Source organism: Excalfactoria chinensis, chromosome Z (assembly GCF_039878825.1).
Source record: "Excalfactoria chinensis isolate bCotChi1 chromosome Z, bCotChi1.hap2, whole genome shotgun sequence".
NCBI classification, from domain to species: domain Eukaryota; kingdom Metazoa; phylum Chordata; class Aves; order Galliformes; family Phasianidae; genus Excalfactoria; species Excalfactoria chinensis.
In genome coordinates, this window is record NC_092857.1 from 62,631,930 (window position 1) to 62,646,853 (window position 14,924).

Here is a 14,924-nt window from a genome sequence, read left to right on the forward strand (position 1 = left end):
TTATTTTCCTCGATCCTCTGATAGTTTAATGGTTTTCAACACAATAAAATCCTCTTGCATGTTGAAACTGAAAAAAAACCCACTAGTTTTGACAAGGGCAGTGTTTAAATCAGTCCCTGAAGTCCGTGCCCTGGACAGGTGGAAACTAGGCAGTCCCTCGTTAAACACAGTGCTAATTGGGTGTAGCCAACAAGAGGCTTCCTCCATGCAAACCTACAACAGGCCTGTTGTGCCCTTTGTCCTCGGCAGCAAGGGATGGAGCTGAGGTTACACCAGCTCACACTGCCCAGGGTCTCATTCAGACTGACCTGGAACACCCCCAGGTATGGGCACCTGAAGCTTCTCTGTGCAGCTGTGCCAACAGCTCACCTATTTTTTCTTAGCTTCTAACCTAAATATCCCCTCATTAAGTTTAAAGCCATTCCCCCTTGTCCTGTTGCTATCCAGCTGTGTAGAAAGTTGTTCTCCCTCTTGTTTATAAGCTACTCTCAAGTCCTGGAAGGCCACAGTGAGCTCTCCCCAGAGCCTTCTCCCCTCCAAAGCCGAGCTCCCTCAGCCTTACTCGGCAGGAGAGCTGCTCAGCCCTCAGATCATCCTCGTGTCCCTCCCCTGGGCCCGCTCCAACAGCTCCTCATCCTTTCTGCTTCCGCAGAAGCAGTGCGAGGACACCCGAACTGCAGCATCCCTCCCCAGGAGAGCGCGGTCCCGCAGCGCTGTCCCCGCCGGCTCAGCCCAGAGCCGCCGCCGCGACCGACTGATGGGTGCGGGACGTGGGAACGGGACGGAGCGAGGTCAGCCGGGTAGCTGGCCAGGGACATGTCCTCTACTCTGTGCCTGGTCTTGGGCATTGCCACCTACCCGCCGAGCTCCGCGGCACCAGGCATGGCCCCAGGGCCGGGCTGCGGCTGTGCGGACGCGGCGAGCTGTCCGTGAAGGCGTGCGGCTCCGAGCCCACACATGCCAGCAAACGTGCGCTCCTGGGGCCGCCAGCTGAGAGCGGCCGTGGGCGCGGCGATCGCGCACAGCTCCGTGCGGCAGCAGCGCCGTGATTGTGGGCAGACGACAGCAAGGTGTTTCCCTGCTCAAGGCGCCCCAAACCGCACCGCAACTCCTTGCCGAAGTCGGGGGACCGCGCACGGCTGCCGGAGGGCGGGCGAGGTGCCGGAGCGCCGAGCCGCGGTTGCGAAGCACCGCAACGCCAGCCGCCCGCACCCGCACCGGGCGCCCGCGGACACCTCCCGGCTGCGGGGCGCGGCATGGGGGCGGGCCGGGGCGGGGAGCGGGCTGGGCTGGCGCGGCGCGGCTCCCATGTGCACGCCCTGCGGGCCACCGGACCCCGCGGCCAGCAGCGAGGTAAGGAGCGGGGCGGCGCGGGGCCGAGACGCGCGTGGGGAGGGGAAGGCCGGGCACCTGCCGCTGCCGGGAGCGGGACGGCCGGTGGCGAAGGGACGGCTCCTCCAGCCGCTGCCGTGCGGGGAAGCCGGGGGCGGTGCCGGTGCGGCGCTGCGGGGCTCCCGCGGCCCCACCCCGCTTTGTGCGGAGCGGCCGCCGCCATCCGCGGACGCGGGGACAGCGCGGGGACGCGGCGGGGATCGGCCATCCCTCGGCCGGGGCTGCGTCCCCAGGGCGCGGTGTTCGCCTCCCGGCATCACCGTGTTGCCGCGGCGGCCCTGCGCGGAGCCTGCCGCTGCATCGGGGCTCCCTCGGGTCGCGGCGATGTAACCCCGCCCGTCCGACACCTGCTCGCCGTGCTGGCAGCCCTGCCTGGCCCTGTAGAGGTTGGGCATCCGTAAACTTCTCCTGCGATCCCGAGAGCAGCCCCACGTATGTGCGTGCGGCAGGTTGAACGAGGACCCTTTGTTCTGGAGTCTCAGAAGTGCGGGGTGTGGGATGTCAGCGCAGGCTGCGCCGCACAGACGGGTCCCGCGGGTGGGTGCCCCGTGTCCCACCCGTGATGGAAGGGAGGGTGGCCGGATTCACCAATCGGCTCTGTTAGATTAGGGGTGATACAACACTCAAGGTCCAAACATAATAATCAATCTTAAAGATAATGTCTGTACTAAAATGATCTTTGAAGTACTGTCACTCTCATCTCTAAGCTGTGCAGCTGAACTAAGTGACTTTTTAAGAAACTGCAATAAACCCTGTGTTACTTAGCAGCTTCAAGTGGGAAAAATAGAGAAAGAGAGATAGAGAGGAACAGAGAAGGTGACCATCAGTTGGGGTTCCAGTGTTGGTGCAGCCCATGGGGTTCTCAGTCTGTGACAGCTCTCCTCCAGAAGTCCCCAGGTCTTTGGCCTTTGGCCAGTGCGAGCCCATCCTGTTTCCACAGGTCTCCCTCCTGACCACATCTTTGAGCTGCCTGTCTGCTGTCACGGCGATGCTCTTATCTTGTACGTGTGTGAAGCACACCACAGATAAAGCATTTCTCTTGGGTCCACTGCACTGGGCAGGCCAGTGATGTGTGATGCCTCTCTGAGCATCCACAGTGCCCTGCAGGGAGTGGTGCCCTCCTGCTTCTGGTTGGTGTCCATGGCAGTAGACTCCCTGCTGGCTGTTATCTCGACCTGTGATGGCTCTCTGACTCTGTGTCCATGATATTTTCTTCCTTGAACACACTGGTTTGTAACCTGGGAAACATTTCAGTGAATGGATAACATCTTGAACTTTTCTGCATCTGGTAATGTTATTATCAGCTGGATAATGAGAGGATTTGGGGATGTCTGTGCTGGATTTGTGGCAGCTCTCTTGGCACTGAGCCTGCTGCTGGTCTCTGAAGCTGTCTTGTGGTACCTGCATGAGGACCATTTTCTCCTCCTAGTGGGACATCTGGGCTGCCAATGCCTCTGTTCTGCATGAGGTTCCCTGTCCTTCCAGCTGTGGATGCCCAGGTGTTTTGGTGTTGCAGAGATATAGGGAGGGCACTGGAGGCATCTGTAAATGCCCATAAAGGAAGATGATGTTCTGGAGCAGGACACAGATGCCTCAGAGATGAGCTAAGGGAAGTTTTGTGTTCTACATGACCATGTGGGCTCCTCAAGCTGTGGTTCTCTGACATCTTCATATTGCCTGACCAACAGTGGCTTCAGCGGAAGCCTTCATCCCAGCCCAGTGGGCCCTGGTTTCTAGAGTGAGGATCTCACAGAGAACCTGTCAGAGGGTGGTAAGGCATGAGAGGACTTCTGTGAAGGAATAGGGTGCAGGGAGACCAGCCCAGAACAGTTTCTCTGCAGCTGCTCTTGGTTGGCACAACAGGACATCTATACAGTCCCCTCTTCCTCAAGAATATTTGGTGTGTTAACTTTGATGGAAAAACAAAGAGACACCTCGTCCTGCTCCACCCCCACCCCCCCATCCTCCCAATTATCTTCCTTTTTTCCACTTATAAACAGCAGTGGTAATTTTTGGCAAGGATGCTGTAGCCAGTGTTGCAGAGGCTGTGGGGCTGATGCCTTGCTGCGCAGGGGCTGCATTGGTTGGATGAGACTGGCCTCCTCCAGATGGAGGCAGGGCCACCAGCAGCCTGCTCTCCTGCTGCAGGGCACAGCCAGGTGCCCCTGGCTTCCCACAGGTGCAAGCTGAGCTGCTTGGGCTGTGCAGAGCCGGCTGGAACAAACAGCCAGCGGCATGTGGCAATTATACTGGCGCGCCTTCTGCCTCCTCACAGCAGGAACAGGAAAGACCTTGGGGTAAACCCCCTCTGTGGGCCGAGAGGGGTTTGACACACACAGGGTGATGCTGGCTGGCAAGAGGAGTCAACCTGGCCTGGTATTTCCAGGGATTTCCCCTTTGCGGTATTACAGGCTTGCCAGCAATTCTCCATGTTGAAAAGACGCCCTGCAGGGCTGTGCTAGGGTAATGCTGACGTTTGCTCTTCCCAAGGCACTCTGACGTTCACAAACAGGACTTCTCAGTCCTCAGCCAAGCAAAGCTCTTCCTCAAACTCAGGGGCATGCCACTGCCCATGGAAGGACCACTAACAGAACTCAGCCCTGAGACTGTTCCCTCTTTCCCTCTTGACTGTCTACCTGCTTTGTTTCACCCAGCACTGCACCTTGTGGTGCACAGTCCGAAGTCTGGCTTCTCAGTCCCTTTCTCTTTGGATCACCCTTCGTAGCATCACAAAATCATAGAATGGCCTGGACTGAAAAGGACCACAGTGATCATCTGGTTTCAACTTCCCTGCTATGTGGAGAGTCATCAGCCACCAGACCAGGCTGCCCAGAGCCACATCCAGCCTGGTCTTGAATGCCTGCAGGGATGGGGTACCCTTCTGCAGGGGTTGTGCTTGGGCTTTGTTCTGGTATGCAGGGATGCTCACCCTGCAGAAGGATGATCTTCTGCACCTGTCTGCACCACCCCTCAGTCACTGCAGGGCAAAGTTACCAAGGAGGGCAATAAGGAAGACAAAGCAGCAGCAACTCTCAGTGCCTATGGTATTTTTATGACTGAATTTGAGGCAAAGTCCACGGAACCTGATTAGATAACTTCCAGGAAAGTGGGAGAGGCTGAGGAGCTCCATCTTGTTCTTCCTCCCACAGCCCCCAGAGCTGTATATGAACAGGGAGAGCAGTGGGGAGGGAAGGGAGGCTTGTCAGGGCTGCTGGGTTGTGGTTACACAGGCTTTTAGAGAAGCATAGCTGCCATCGTGGCTCAGCTGCTGGTAAAGCTGCAGCGCTCCTTCCTAAGGAACCTCACATTGACTCTGTTGAGAAGGCCGTCTGATTACTTGAAAGATGCCAGGAAGGACCAACCTTCCTTTTTGATCCTCTGGTTTCTTCCATTTGATCTTGCCTAAAAAAACAGCCTCTGCTGGAAAGAAACAGTGGGATAATAGGCACAGAAAACCCAGACAGCTCTTTAATTGCAGCAGACAAATAGAAGAAGTCAAAGATCGTCTTGCTAACATCTACTTAAATGTAATTAGTTTGCATTATTTTTCTCTGCCATTTGCTCTAATTTAATTTGGATACCAAAATACGCACACGGTGGAACAAAAAATCAGGATAGCACTGCTTCAAGTTCATGTTCTCATTAGTTCCAGCTCCTCCTGTGCACAGAGGCCTTTTTTTCCTTAGAGTCAGGGAGGATCAGAGCCTCTCACCTGACACCTCCCACCTGCGGCTCAAGTGGTGGCTCATGTTTCCCTTCGGTTTTACAGAGGTCTTCATGTTAGTAACTGATGCCTGAAGTCTTAACTGAAAAGATTGATCTTGCTAATGATCATCTGACATCTCCCATAGAAATCGATAGAGGTTTAGAGCCCCACAGTCTTATAAATCATGGCATGTGTCAAAAGGCTGAGCTAGGGACTGGAAAGGCTGCTCAGTCCTGATGGTCCTGACCTCACAGCCCATGGTGTCTGTTTGAGACTTGTGCCCTCCACTGTTCACTGGGTCCTGTGCAATAGCTATGGGTGTGATGCAGGCTGTCAAGCATTGCAAAGTCTTGAAGCAGGCAAACGCAGCACTTCACTGAGCTCTTGTAAGTAAGTGCTCAAGTGGAAGTGTGACACTTACATCTCTATTGGCATTCAGGTTGCGTTTTGGGGAGCCCTAGGCTCCCGTGGTGTTTAAAACACCAGGAATCTCATCTATCTTTTTAGATAATGGTTCTTTCAGTCTGGCTGACAAATCAGAACATGACCCAGTAAATGGAAGAGGAAGTTGTAAATTATCTGGAAAATAATGAGGTGTTTTTAGCAGTGAAGAGGAGGAATGATGGCAGGAGCTCCACAAGATCATAGAATCATAGAATCATAGAATCATAGAATTACTCAGGTTGGAAAAGACCTTGAAGATCATCAAGTCCAACCGCAGCCTGCCTAACCAGTAGCCTAACCAGTAGCCTATCTCTTAAAAAACAACCACAAAACAATACCACAACAACAAACCTCTGCTAAATCATATCCCTGAGTACCACATCCAAGCGACTCTTAAACACATCCAGGGATGGCGATTCAACCACCTCCTTGGGGAGCCCATTCCAGTACCTAACCACCCTTTCTGTAAAGAAGTTCTTTCTAATATCCAACCTAAACTTGCCTTGGCGCAACTTGAGGCCATTTCCCCTCGTCCTGTCACAAGTCAGTAGTGAGAAGAGACCTGCCCCACTCTCACTGTAAGAACCTTTCAGGTACTGGAAGACAGCAATAAGGTCTCCCCTCAGCCTCCTCTTCCTCAGACTAAACAGCCCCAGCTTCCTTAGTCTCTCCTCATAGGGCTGATTCTCCAAGCCCTTAACAAGCCTCGTTGCCCTTCTCTGGACCTGCTCCAGTACCTCCATGTCCTTCTTGTGCTGAGGTGCCCAAAACTGGACACAGTACTCGAGGTGAGGCCTCACCAATGCTGAGTACAGGGGCAGGATGACTTCCTTAGTCCTGCTCACCACACCATTCCTGATACAAGCCAGGATGCCATTGGCCTTCTTGGCCACCTGGGCACACTGCTGGCTCATATTCAGCCGACTGTCCATCAGCACACCAAGGTCCCTTTCTGTCTGGGAGCTTTCCAGCCACACCTCCCCAAGCCTGTAGGGTTGCCTGGGGTTGTTATGACCAAAATGCAGGACCTGACACTTGGCCCTGTTGAAACTCATTCCATTAACCTTGGCCCATCGATCAAGTCTATCCAGGTCTCTCTGTAGTGCCCTTCTCCCCTCAGGCAGATCAACACTCCCTCCCAGCTTAGTGTCGTCTGCGAACTTACTGAGGGTGCACTCAATCCCCTCATCCAAATCATCAATGAAGATGTTAAACAGAAGCGGCCCAAGCACCGAGCCCTGGGGGACGCCACTTGTGACCGGCCGCCAACTGGATTCCACTCCATTGACCACAACTCTCTGGGCCCGGCCATCCAACCAGTTCTTCACCCAGCGGAGCGTGCACCCATCCAAACCACGAGCAGCCAGCTTCTCTACCAGAATGTTATGGGGGACAGTGTCAAAGGCCTTACTGAAGTCCAGGTAGACTACGTCGACAGCCTTTCCCTCATCTACTAAGCGGGTCACCTTGTCATAGAATGAAATCAGGTTAGTCAGGCAGGATCTACCATTCATAAACCCATGCTGACTAGGCCCGATCCCATGGCTGACCTTTAGTTCGTCCATGATGATACCTGAGATTATCCTTTCCATAACCTTCCCAGGCACCGAGGTGAGACTGATGGGCCTGTAGCTGCCAGGATCATCTTTCCGGCCCTTTTTGAAGATAGGCGTCACATTTGCCAGTCTCCAATCCACCGGGACATCCCCAGTCAGCCAAGACTGCTGAAAAATTATGGACAGTGGTTTGGCGACCACATCCGCCAACTCCCTCAGAACTCTAGGGTGCAACCCATCCGGCCCCATGGACTTATAAACATTCAGCTTTCTAAGTAGGTCCAGAACCATCTCATCACGGATCACGCAAGGTTCTTTTGGTTCCCCCTTCCCGTCTACCAGTGTAGGGGGCTGCGTTCCCAGGGAGTTACAAGCATAACTATTGAAGACCGAGGCAAAGAAGGTATTAAGTACCTCAGCCTTGTCCCGATCCTCAGTGACCAAGTTGCCCTCAGAATCCAACAAGGGATGGGGATTTTCCTTAGCCTTCCTCTTGGTATTGATGTGTTTATAAAAACATTTACTATTCTCCTTAACCTTAGAAGCCAAGCTCAATTCTAGCTGCGCCTTGGCCTTCCTAATTTTCTCCCTGCACAGCCTCACTACAGACCTGTAATCCTCATAAGTAGCTCCCCCATTCTTCCAGAGACCGTAAACTCTCTTTTTGTTCTTTAGATCAAGCCAAAGGTCTCTGATGATGATGCATAACTAGCAGCTTGGACAAGATGAATTTCTAACTAATGTCATCCACTGCAGAGCAGCATTCTCTGGAAGCAGAGGCCATCCCTCAGCCCACCAGTAGCTGCCTGGCATCCTGCAGGGGTTTGTCTTCCCCAGTGAGATACAAAGGCTGTCACTCCCAAAGCATCTCTCCAGCAGGACAGCTGCTTTCTCTCCCGATTCTTGTTTTATGGTCAGTGGGTGGGATGACGTTTTGGAGGCAGGAATTTGGACATTCAGTGTAAGTGGAAGCGCTGGCTGTTGGCTGGAGGCCTGGCACTGGGCTAGAAGCCTTGTCTGCATGCAGGCAGTGCACCATGAGGGGCCAGGACCCATCACTGTGGCCAGTGTGTGCATTAGCAGATGGATTTGTGGAGCACCTCTAATTTCATCTGGAGTGAATCTTGTCTGCACGTTCCAAGTTGGAATGAAGTAAATGCAGAGATTTGCTTCAAACGTGTGCTCACAGCCTGAACCAAACAGAAGTCCTGCGCCTCCTCTGATGGATTAGGTTCAGGAAAACACTACTGGTTTCCCTGGCACTGTTCATTTGCCAAGACCAGTGAGTGAATGGATAGGCACAGAACAGGCACTTCTCCGACAGGGAATGCATCAGGAGTCCTTCCACTTAGCCAACATAAATCAAAGCTAGAGTAAGTACTGAAAAGAGCAAAAAGTGGACTGGCTATCCTTTCTCTAGATGGCAAATGGACTGGCTATCCTTTCTCTAGATGGCAAATTGATTTTCAGGCTTGTGATGTGGTAGTAGAGAGCAGTGGCCTTTGCCTCTGCTAACAGCTGCCTTTGCCACACACTCCTGCTAGCTTGTCATGCCTCAGATAAATGGGACCTACCATTAGAGAGCTCAAAAGTGAGTTAGGAATTTTCCAGAGAACTGGGGGATGTCAAGTTTGATCTAATCAGCAAGTCAAAGAGAAAAGCTTCATCACAGTGAATATGTGTGGGACAGCTCACCCCACTCCCATTTCTGGGGACCCTTTGGGGGCTTTGGGTGTTCTAGAGGCTTCACACCCACCCTAGTTTAGAAAAGGGGACAGGTTTGCTGTGAGGCTGGACTGGACACCTGTGGATTGTCCACTTGCACCTGTGCTTGTGCTTTCCTGCCCAGACGGACTGAGCCTTGTCAGTGCCCCAGCTCTGTAGCAGTTTCTGTTTCACCTGGCTGATCATGCTCTTAGTTTCTCCAGGTAGCTTTGCAGATGAGATCCTTTAGGCCAGGCCTGGTCTTGCTGACCAGAATCTCATCATGTCCTGCAAACACTGCAGCATGTAGACTGGTTAGATTGTGGTTCCATTAGTTTATATGACATTTAAGGGCTGTCTCTTTAGATATCCAGGTGAAGTGTGAGTTCCAGCTCCCATGGAACTCAAGAGAAGCATCTGTGCTTAATGTCCTTCCACTGCCTTACCATCCCTCTGGCTACTTCAGGCAGCTCAGCAGCACACAGATGTTGGCTCTTTCCCCCTCAGTGGGATTGGAGAAAAAGAAAACCCACGGGCTGAGGCAAAGACAGTTAAATAGGACAGAAAATAGGAAGAGAAAATAATTATCATAAGGAATATACAGAGAATGTGATGCACAAGCAATTGCTCACCACCTGCTCATCAGTGCCCAGCAGGTCTCCAAGATGCGGCTGTGCTCCAGAACAGTTCTCCCTAGGTTTAATGCTCAGCTTGAAGCTGTTTGGTATGGGATATCCCCCTGGTCAGGGTGGGTCAGCTGTCCTGGTTCAGTGCCTTCCCAGCTCCCTCACTGTCAGGGCAGGGTGAAAACGCCTTGGTGAAGCACTGCTCAGCAACATAAGCCGTAGGTGTGTTAGCAGCATTGTTCTCCTCCTAAATCCAAAACACAGAATCATACTAAATACAGGGCAGAAATTTAACTCTATCCCAGCTGATGCACCTGAGGTACCCACGTTGTCACAGAAGGCTTCAAGCATACTTAGACATTATGGTAAAGAGCAGTGGGATCAAACCTCCTTACTTTGCCATACAAGATGGCAGGCTGCTGGACCTGACTGCGTATTTTCAATGGGGAACTGAACTTTGGCTCCCGAAACTCAGAGGTTGGCTTGGCCTTGGGCAGCAGGAAACTTCTTCCTGCAAAACATGAGAGCAAGAGTTCTGGTCTTGGGAGAGGCTGCTGAGTGTGCAGGTCAGACGATGAGTTTTTCAAGGCTGTCTTCTGATAGTAAATGTGGGAATGTCTCTTAAAGTTCACGTGTTTCACTGCTTCCTTTTTATGCTGAGTTTTTGTGGGGATGAAGGGGCTTTGAGTTTTTACTGCTCTTCAAAACAGGATTGTTTTGTTTGCTTTTCTTTTGTAACATAGCAGATTTCTTGCCAGGGTAGAAAAGCTCAGTGAGTTGGAATTTGCCCTCTCATTGAATTCAGAAGCACATTAGTACTCACAAGGAAGCTGATAAGCAATAATATTTTCTTTGCTGCCCAGGTAACCAGCAAAGTGAAAGAAGGTATTGTCTCTGGGGAATGCAAGCAAGTCAGTGTTATCTTTCTGTTGGAGCACACAGGTTTGGAGAGCTAGAGCTGAACCCACAGAAGCATTGGCTTGTTCTGAGAGAGTGAGGGCTGGCTCCTGCCCTTCCTGGGTGCTCTGATAAGTATGATGAAAATGAGTTGAGTTTTGTGGTCATTTTAGTTCTCAAAGAACATGCTGACTTGTGCGGTTTGTGCCCCTGACACCTCATCTTTCTGTCAGGGCTTTCACAGTGAAGGCAGGAGGGCAGCAGACATGGGCAGTGTGGGGATGAGGGAGGCCGAACCATCAGAAAGTGGTGTTGTCATTGAGTGTGGAGTCATGTTAGGAGCTCCAGGCTCCCTTGGCAGCAGAGTGGCTGTCATGATGCCACAGATGCCTCAGAGCCCTTTGCTCCAGGGTGAATCATTTGCTGCTGAAGGGAAAAGCAGGGCTTATCTGAAGCCTTTGCAGGGAAGTCCAAGATTTGGCAATAGATTCTCTGTGGGAAATTCCCAGCCTCCGGACTTCCTAAGCAACCCTTCCCAAGCTGTGCAGCCTGCTTTACACTTCTCTGTGGCCTTAAGAGAAACACAGTCCTTTGTAACCTTCAGTGAAGGTAAATGTCAACTTCTGCACCTGGTTTGCAGCAATGCCGATAAAGGCTGGGGCCAACTGGCAAGGTAGTAGCTCTTCAGTGAAGGCCAGGGGGCTCTGGTAGGCAATAAGTTCAACTATTCACCCAGGTACTGCTGCCAGCCCAGGAGAGAGACAAGCTTCCCAAAGAGGCCCTGAAATCTCCATCCATGAGCAACATCTCCATGTCGGTCTGCCAGGCTCAGCTGGATGCCTTCCTGCATAGTGAGTCTTGCTGAGGGCAGGGCTTGTGATGCTCAGAACTGCCACCTGGCCTGATTTTTTCCTGCGACTCTGCATCCTTTATTGCTGTTGCTTTATTTTTGCTTCTCCTGCTTAACTCAGGGGATGCTCAAGTGCACATTTAGTGTAAGACCAGCAGTGCAGTAAGGAGCTCGCAGCCTGCTTTTCATCATATGGCTTTTCTTTACAGTTTTCTGGGGGATCCCATCCCCATGCAGCCTTGGGGTCCTCATCAGGTCCTGTGGAAGGGCTTTCCCTCTGGCAGCCCCTTGGTAACTGCTGCAGGCTGGCAGGTTTTCTTTCCTCTGCTCCTGGGCTCTGCTGTTGGCTGTGCTGGGATGACTGAGTTAAAAATAACCTGGCTGAGCTATTTCTGTGAGGCACGTATGCTCCCTTGCCCATCTCTCTGCCCTATCAGAGTGAGAGAAGAACACAGTTACACAGTAGTAATGGGTGGCAGAAGTGGAAGTACCATGGGCGGATGTCACCTTTGGAGAGCTTTTATCCTGCACCTCACTCTGCAGTTCTGCCTGCCTTGGGAAGTCTGCTGTGGCCGAATACAAATGCAGCTGAAAGCCCATCCAGGGTGGTTATGCTTTGAATTTCTGTATCTCTGCTTCTCATTGTGGACAACAGTTTCATTTCACTCCTGGCACACGTGCTTAAAATTATTTTGAGGTTTATCACACTTGGTGTATCTTCTACTATGAAGAAAATCCACACAATGTGTGTTTGGATGCAGATGATGTGTTGGTTATGCCCTAGCGCTTTGTATGGATGCCCTGGGCCCCACAGTGGAAGGATGCTGTGGGGTGATGTGACACTTGTCTCACCTCTCCACATCACCCAATAGGTCCATGTGTGATTTGGGCTCCTGCTGGCATGGATGTGTGTGCCTCCTCCCAGGTGTCCTGCATACACTGAAACCATGGGGCAGTGGGGCTTCTCCTGAGCACAGTTAGGAAGGCTCAGACCTCGCTGTCTCATGAATGAGGAAATAACTCGTTTCCTTCTTGAGTGATTTCTGCGCCTTCCAGTTCATGCCCTCCTTGTGTAATGTTGATACTCCAGGCAGAAGTGTTTTTCACAGCCAGGTTTCCAGGCACTCTATTTCAGCATGTTTGCAGCACCGGTGAATTGATGCTATTTTGCAGTGTAATTTACAGCTGGATTTCTGATGGAAGGCATACATCTCTGGAACACAGGCCCATCTGGCTTCTTGCTAGCAGCTGTCCCTTTGTCCCACCACCACCACGTCTTGAGACCCTCCTCCACTCGCACCAGCAGTAATCCTCCAGCCTCTAGCCTGCGGGTTGGACTGCTGATAGGAGGCAAGCGAAGCTCCTGGATTGTACGTGGCTGGGAGGAGGCTCATTGCTCTTTCTCCAGCAGCGGGGAAGGGGATGCTCTGCAGCAGTGGGAGAAGCGCTGTGGCGGGGGGCACCTGGTCCGTCTGGGATGGAGTAGGAGCTCAGGCAGGGCTGCAGCCGCAGAGCCGCCGTGCTTTGAGGCAGCGGGGCGGGGGGTGAGGGGGACACGTGTCGTTTTCCAGAAGCGCACCCAGCCCTTAATCTGAGCCCCTTAGCGGTGGGTGTGGATCTTTAGGAACAAAAGGCAAAGAAAAGCAATTGATAAAATCAGGGCCGGTAGCAGGATGGCTGATTTAATGGCTGGTTCCCAGCTGGCTGATCTGAAAGGCTTCCAGCAAGTGTAGCAGATAGGGTTGTTTTTCCTAGAACGTGCCTCTGAGCAGCTGTGAAAGGGTCCTACTGCCTGGCAGAAAGGCGTGCTGAAAGGTTTTTATTTGCTGCTGCGGATTGATTGGAGTACAGATGCTCTGGAGGACGTTCTGCATTATTCATGTGGTAGATACCTTCGCTAAAAGCTAATGCACAGCCTGGAGGCTGTGGGAAGTGGTGCAGCCCTTTGTGTGGTTTTGTTGGTCCACTGGAAAGCCCGGACTACACTTAAGCCTTTTTTTTATTTTTATTTTTTTTATTTTTTTTATTTTTTTTATTTTTTAATGAATACGGAGATTGATAAAGCAAATTGAGGAACGTGAGATCACTTTGCTAGTGGCTCTCCTGCTCTGTTCTTGTTTACAAACAGTGACCTGCCTATTTTTTTAGTATCTGTGGAATGCATTGTTTATATAAAACTTCTAGCCAGACTGGTCCTGTTCGTGAGACTTCACCTGTAGCTTAGTTTCCTCGTGGCACAGGGCTTAAACTGCTCTCCTGAAAGGGCTCAAGTGTCTGAAGTGAGGCATGCATGCCAAGGCAGGCTTTGAAAACTGAGCATTTGCAGTAATGGAACCCTGCATACAGCTCCACAAATGCATATGCATTAGTTTTATCTGTGCGAATTCTCACTGGGGAGCATGGATGCTGGGGCACTCGGCTCCAGCAGCAGCAGAGCCACGGGAGGCAGTGCCTGCCTTTCTGCTGTGTGGTGGGGGACCTCAGTAGGGCCACGCTCCAAGATCCAAGTGCCCTTCTTGTGGCAATGGGCACAACTGCAGTATTCATGCTTGTGCTTGGTGCCCCTTCAGAGCCCCTCCTGAGCTGCAGGCAGCACGAGCCTCTTTCAGAAGCAGCTCTGTATTGCACTGCAAGCCTAGGAGTCAAAGATAGATAGTGCTTTTTCTGCTTGCACTACGTCTGCTGTGGGAGAGACCTTGCATACAGCAAGAGGGGTTTGGTTCCCAGTTGTGGACACTGGGATGCTCTGCTCTGTGGGCTGGATGCATTAGTCTTCATGGGAACGCATCTCATCCTGTAGCTCTCTTCTGTGTCATTTACCAACTGGCAGCCAAGTGACAGCCCAAACTGCTCTGATCCCTACTGAGCCAAGGAGTGCTGGCCTAGGCTCCCATCTAGGGACTCAAGGAAGACAAACCCCATCTCCAGGGCAATGTCTCTACAGGCAGGGCTGCGGGAAAGGAAACTGCCCCTCCTTGCCCTGTGTTTGGGGGAGCTGAGCTGTGCACCGGGAAGTGAGAACTATTTTATCTCTGCTGTTTATTGCTCTCATGACAATAAATCTGTAGACCCTGGGATTGTAGTGGTGTTTACAACAACACATACAGATAGCATTTAGGGCTTCAGATTGCTGTGTGATTGACTTGGGATCCAAAGCAACTTCTTCCAGATACGTCCTCCTCGGCAGTTTTATTGAGCAGCAGATGTGGAATTTATGCAGCACAGTGTGACCAGGACACAAACCCTGATAAAATGTTTGTAAAAGGCAGGAGAGCGCACGGGACCTGCATGGTGGATGTCTGCTTACTTGCAAAAGCAATTCACTTAGGTTTTCTATGTTGGAAGAGAGTCTTCTCCAGTAGCTGTTACCATCATTGCTTTCTCATGCAGAAGAACACAGTTTCTAGTTTGAAATTAAAGAGGGGGAGAAAAGGAATTGATAGGGGATGGTCCTATCTTTGAGATGCAAAGTATGATCTGTCTGGATTTCTAGAGCTTTCTGTGGATTGTGAGGTACCTTTAGCTGTTACCACTTCCACTTTTCCAGTAAAAGCTGAAGTATGTACTCAAACTAATAAAGCCAGTGGTGTTGGTGGTCAGGTTAGACTTCATCTTGGCACAAAGAAACTAATCTAGAAGGGGATCTTCTTACAGCGGAGAAGGCAAAGACACTCTTCAGCTAATTTTTGCCTGTAGGTTTTTATGTCTGCACAGTGGCATTTGTTTGTTAGTGTGCTGGGCAAAACCCA

At 51.7% G+C, this 14,924-nt stretch overlaps 1 protein-coding gene across 2 annotated transcripts in view; it reads left to right on the forward strand.

Annotated features, from left to right (window-relative positions):
* Nucleotides 1-1,254: 1,254 nt before the first annotated feature.
* CORO2A (coronin 2A) overlaps nucleotides 1,255-14,924 on the forward strand; it is a 51,537-nt gene continuing 37,867 nt past the window's right edge. For both annotated transcript variants that reach the window (XM_072359214.1, XM_072359215.1), the window contains exon 1: nucleotides 1,255-1,353. In XM_072359214.1, the coding sequence (XP_072215315.1) occupies nucleotides 1,309-1,353 (45 nt within the window). In that variant the 5' untranslated portion in view covers nucleotides 1,255-1,308. The remainder of the gene's footprint in view (nucleotides 1,354-14,924) is intronic.